Source organism: Anarrhichthys ocellatus, unplaced genomic scaffold (genome assembly GCF_004355925.1).
Source record: "Anarrhichthys ocellatus isolate YVR2014 unplaced genomic scaffold, GSC_Weel_1.0 scaffold415, whole genome shotgun sequence".
Taxonomy (NCBI): domain Eukaryota; kingdom Metazoa; phylum Chordata; class Actinopteri; order Perciformes; family Anarhichadidae; genus Anarrhichthys; species Anarrhichthys ocellatus.
Window position 1 is genome coordinate 6,990 of NW_022280389.1, and position 5,671 is coordinate 12,660.

The 5,671-nt window shown below is 40.0% G+C and overlaps 1 protein-coding gene across 2 annotated transcripts in view; it reads right to left on the bottom strand.

Annotated features, from left to right (window-relative positions):
- Window positions 1-299: 299 nt before the first annotated feature.
- LOC116401392 (angiomotin-like) overlaps window positions 300-5,671 on the bottom strand; it is a 33,199-nt gene continuing 27,827 nt past the window's right edge. For both annotated transcript variants that reach the window (XM_031879754.1, XM_031879753.1), the window contains exon 3: window positions 300-1,414. In XM_031879754.1, the coding sequence (XP_031735614.1) occupies window positions 1,281-1,414 (134 nt within the window). In that variant the 3' untranslated portion in view covers window positions 300-1,280. The remainder of the gene's footprint in view (window positions 1,415-5,671) is intronic.

Genomic DNA, 5,671 nt, shown 5'->3' on the forward strand with positions numbered 1-5,671 from the left:
GATATTGCAAGCTGTCCTTCCTGCTTTTGGCAGTTGAAACTGTGTTAGTTTCAGCTTGAATTATGTGTTTAACTTCTTTGTAGGACCAGCTAAGCGGGATCGTGGTTGTTAAGAGTCAGTTAAGCCAGGTAACCAAAACATACCTGGGTATGTTGAACTTGCTTTGTAGTACAGGGCCCAGGTTTTGCATTTGAACTTAGGGAGCTTTTTCAGCCTGAAATCAACATGTCACAAACACTAGTTGTGTCGAAAATTCAGGTACTGCTATCAGAAAGGCAACTCAATAATTCAATCGCTCATGAAATGTAACAGCTCAAAGGCTCAGCTCTTAGATCCCTCCACGGCACACAGTTCCACACAGGCCATTACAGTACATACTGAATATAAATTCTTAACAATGTTTTACAGTTTACATCATTTCTCATTACACTAGTGCCATGTCTAACAACAGTTTGAAAAAAACATTGCACATAAATACAATAGCTAGCGTCAGACATCATAAGGCAATATAGAAAAAAAGAAACACTCTTCAAAAAGTAGTGCAATATATGCAACAAAACGGTAGCCGATATCTTTGGTGTAAATAGCGTCCACCAACACTATTGGAGAATTTACATATCTCTATCATGTGTCCAAGTTACATGCTGCTTTCTCTTACAGCTGAGCTCTTGTAGCAAGGACCGTTTCTTATCATTTATTATTTACTTGCATGTAGTAAAGAAAAAATTGCATATGCCCAAATGTGCTGAAATGCCATTGATGCTGCTATGGCGAAAGCCCCCCTTCCCAGGTCAATAGGTAGTGCATTTAAACAAAGACTTAGTCACTGACCACAGCATTTAACATTCATTTAACAGTGACAAAAAGAAAATTCCTTTACCTTAAATGTAAAAGTTAAAAATATATTTGTGGATTTGTGAATGTGTTTGCTCTATATGTTATATGTTTGTTGAAGACATTGAACATCAGGTTTGCCTATTCATTTTTATATTTTCTTCATCACATTAATTATAATTTGGTCAACATTTATGAGCATGCATAGAGACTGAATTAAGTAAAAAAGGTTTTGTCTACAATTTGGATTAATTACCTTCCATTTAGCCTCAAACAAAGGGCGCCAAAAGTATCATACAAAGTTGCATCAGAATTTTGATTAAATGCACACGTAAACAAAACAGTATGAAAATGTCTCGTGATGATTTACATGTCTGTCGCTGTGTTTGTCGATGGAGCTGCCCTCCAATCACTCAAATGGATGTTTTTTCCCAGAGGTCAAGTGGTCAGATGAGGATCTCAACCATGTCTTTTTCCACTTCCTGTTGGGTGGGCGGGACTGGAGGAGGGGCCTGTTGATGTGGATGGGACTGGACGGGGAGCCTCCGTTCCAGGGTGCTGCTTTGAAACACTGGCACATCTGCAAAGAGTTGACAAAAGAACATGTAAACATGTCAGAAGTTGAAAAAATTATCAGTCCAGTATTTCTGATGATCCAGTCTGTTTTATAAACGTTTAAACATAGGTTAATCTGTGTCTGTTATACAGTATAGTAATAAAGATCCTTGGAGATGTCAGATGTCATGTTAGACCTGGGGTACATCCCAAGTCTCTTAATTGCATCCCTGTTTCCTTCACTTGCATCTTTTCCTTGGAAAACCATGCGAGGAGAGAGGAAACAAGGAAATATGTTTTAAGCGATATGAGATTTCTACCGGCAGAATACGTTTGTCTTATTTATTAATTATTTGCATCTGTATGTTTTGAAATTCTGATTGTGACGTCATAATTAATTAACCCAGAATATGATTATGGTTTCTCTTGAACAGTGGAATTCATTTATCAGGTTCCATGTTTCAGGTTCAATTGAAATGACATAACTCATAAAACCCGACACTCAGGAATGATCAGCCTCACGTGACTGAATGAAAATGATGATAAATGATGTAAAAAGTGTTTTGTCTCTCAGCTCCCTCTGACTTTAATTGTATCCATAACAAAAGTTATTGAGGGAAATATCAGATCATGAAAAGACAAATCTTTCGAATAAATGAAGAAAGTTGTTTGTGGTCCTTTTGTTCAGTCTACAATGAACATATATTTATACCAGATGATGAATCAGAAAACGAATTCAATATAAAACTAGAGTCTAATCTGTGATCTGTCTTCACTCTGGTGTGAAACTCCAGTGATGTTGAGAACAATCAGATCAGTCCGATCGTCTGCAGCGTCCAATCACATAACTTATGAACAATGAGGGGGAGTGTCGGCCATTAAAACACTTCCTGGAAGGCGGCTCTCATGCATCCTCGCTCATGGCTCCTCAGAGATCCCTCCTCGCTCCTCGCTCCTCAGAGATCCCTCCTCGCTCCTCGCTCCTCGATCCTCCGAGCAGAAATAAGAGCTTTGGGACGGCACAGAACAACTGCCGGTTCAAGCGAGGATCGAGGAGTGAGGAAATGATGGAATTGCCAAGTGTGCTTATGTTTTCGAGCATTTTTAGCCTCTCAAAATGACCTTCGTTGTTAACGGCGAAGACTGCATCGCCACGGCAAAGGCGTTCGACGAAACATCAAAAGCTTCATGAACTGGCATTATGAACTTCTTATATTTGTATGGAACTAATTTGATATTGATTTGATTTACCTACTAAGAGAAACAAGCCAAAGTATAAAGACTTTAACTTCCTGTTACCAGTAGGTGGCACTATGACTATGATTCAAAATTGGCCTGCAGATGTCTTCAGGCCTGGAGTCTAATCAAACATGTGAAATCTGGTAAAGATCTGATGATGTGGAGTCGAGATACGTCAGTTTGTTCGTTCATGGCGAAGGATCGAAATTCGCCGAGCCGCAATGTCGCCGCCCTTCAATAACTTCTTACAATCTTCACAATGAAGCATTATCAAGGTCTTAAGGCTGTTCTGACAACATTTGAGAGGGATCTGATTAATCTGTGAGGAGCAGGATGTCAAAGTACACAACTTACAACTTCCAGTTGCCACTAGGTGGCGCTATTACTATGATTCTAAATTGTCTTATAGATTTGTTCCGGGTCAGGATGTTATGACATATGAGAGATTTGGAGCAGATTAGACAATGTATGGCCGAGTTACAACAACTTCCTGTTTCACGGCGAATGGTGTTTTTCTGACGCCATGCCACGGATACATAGTTTGATAACTTTTTGATCTTTGAGTAACTGTTCACTGCCAAGGTCTCAAGAGCATACTGACCGAATCTGAAGTTGATCAGGTTAAATCTCTGGGAGGAGTTCGTTAAAGTATGACGCCTTGAAACGGTCCAAAAACGTCATAGAATTAAAAATGGCCGACTTCCTGTTTGGTTTAGAGAAAAATTCCAAGAGGATTTTTTGTGCGTCTCATCACGTTCCACATACCTACCAAATTTCAGACAGCTAGGTGAAACCCAATTTTGGGGCTCCTCAATAGGGGGCGCTATCGAGCCAATATTTCCTACCGCAGCTGGACACCCCAATCAGACTGCAATTTTCGCAAATTCTGGCTTGCGTGCCAAATTTCAGAAGTTTTCCAGTATCCCAAGCACCTCCTTTTTGCGACGAAACACTAAAAATAATAATAATAATTAAAGCTGCGAGCAGCATTGATCGGGCCCTCGCTACTTCACGCACGTCAAGGGTACAGGCAGGACTCTGGCCATGCATTTCTGTGACCGGCATACACTGCGTGCATGAGTTAAACGGTATTTCCTGGTACTGGCACGACTCTGGGTGATGCGGCCATGAATTTCTGTGACCATCACACTCTGCGTGCACGAGTGAGATATTTCCTGCATAGACCAGCAGCGCAGCAAGATCATGTTGCCAGGTCTTAATCCTCAAATGTTTTGAGTGTACACCGATACAATCATGAATGTAAGCCTTTAAAGATCATTAAGAAAATGAATGTGCTTCAGTGTTTGTAACATAACAGACTGTCAGTTTACTGGGATGGGGTTCAACTCCCTGCAGTGTCCTGCTGATTGTATTTGGACTTACATGAAAGTTAACAAAATAGTAGTACCATTTGCTGTTACTTGAACACTTTAATTTAACACTTTTCATTTTAAGTTCTTCTGTAACTTTAGATTGTAGTGTGAAGCATTCATTATAATGTTTAACCTGATTGTCCTGAAGAAGCTTTGGACAGATCATTTATGCTAATGCCCATTGACAGTGGCTTGACAACCACTGTTATCTAATTTCTGCTCTCAAAGCATCTTACTATGCACATATTTAGATCAGAGAAGTCATTCTTTTCTCATGGTGTGCCCACAAACCCTTTCAATAAGTTCAGTGTTTGGGCCGCTGTATTTATAGAATCCTGCTTACAGCCATGGTCATCAGTAGGTGGCGCTATGACTATGAGTTAATATTGGCATGCAGAAGTCCTAAAATCATGACCGTAATCAAGCATGTCAAGTTTGGGAGAGTTTTGATAAAGTACAGTTGAGTTACAACAGCTTGATGGATGATGGTGAACCATGTAAAATGGCCATCACACCATATCCACGTCATTCGATGAAACCTAAAGCTTTTAGTAACATTTAATCGCTAAGGTCTTTAGATTGTTCTGACCAAATTCTAAGCTGATCGGATTAATTCCCTAGGAGGAGTTCGTAGTACAGCACCTGGAAATGGAAGAAAAACACATGAAATTCATACAAAATTCAAAATGGCTGACTTCCGGTTGGGTTTAGAGCATGGTCCCAAGAGACTTTATTTTAAGTCTACATGGAATACATCTGCTTACCAAATTCTATACATCTAGGTGAAACATACTGCGAGGGCTGCATCGTCAAAATATTGTAGGGGGCGCTATCGAGCCGACTTGCCACTCTGAACCAATACAATCATATTATATAACTACATTTTGGGCTTTGAATGTGTATGCCAAGTTTGCTTATGTTTCGAGCATTTCTAGCCTCTCAAAAACACCTTAATGTTTCATGGCGAAGAATGCGTCGCCACGGCAACAGCTTTTCACGAAACAACAAGCTTTGAGTAACTTTTCATCACAAAGGTCTTTAGACTGTACCGACCAAATTTGAAGTTGATCTGATTAATTCCCTAGGAGGAGTTCGTTAAAGTCCAGCGCCTGGAAATGACAAAAACGACACTCGAAATTCATAAAAAATTCAAAATGGCTGACTTCCGGTTGGGTTTAGAGCATGGCCCCAAGAGACTTTTATTTAAGTCCATATGTGATACATGTGCCTACCAAATTTTGTAAATCTAGGTCAAGCATACTGCGAGGGCTGCTTCGTCGAAATTTTGTAGGGGGCGCTATTGAGCCGATTTGCCACTCTGAACCAATAAAATCATATTCCATAACTACATTTTGGGCTTGTAATCTGCTTGCCAAGTTTGCTTATGTTTCGAGCATTTTTAGCCTCTCAAAATTACCTTTGTTGTTAACGGCGAAGATTGCATCGCCATGGCAACGGCGTTCGACGAAACATCAAAAGCTTCATGAACTGGTATTATGAACTTCTTACATTTGTGTGGAAGTAATTTGATGTTGATTTGATTTACCTACTAAGAGAAACAAGCCAAAGTATAATGACTTTAACTTCCTGTTACCAGTAGGTGGCTCTATGACTATGATTCAAAATTGGCCTGCAGATGTCTTCAGGCCTGGAGTCTAATCAAACATGTG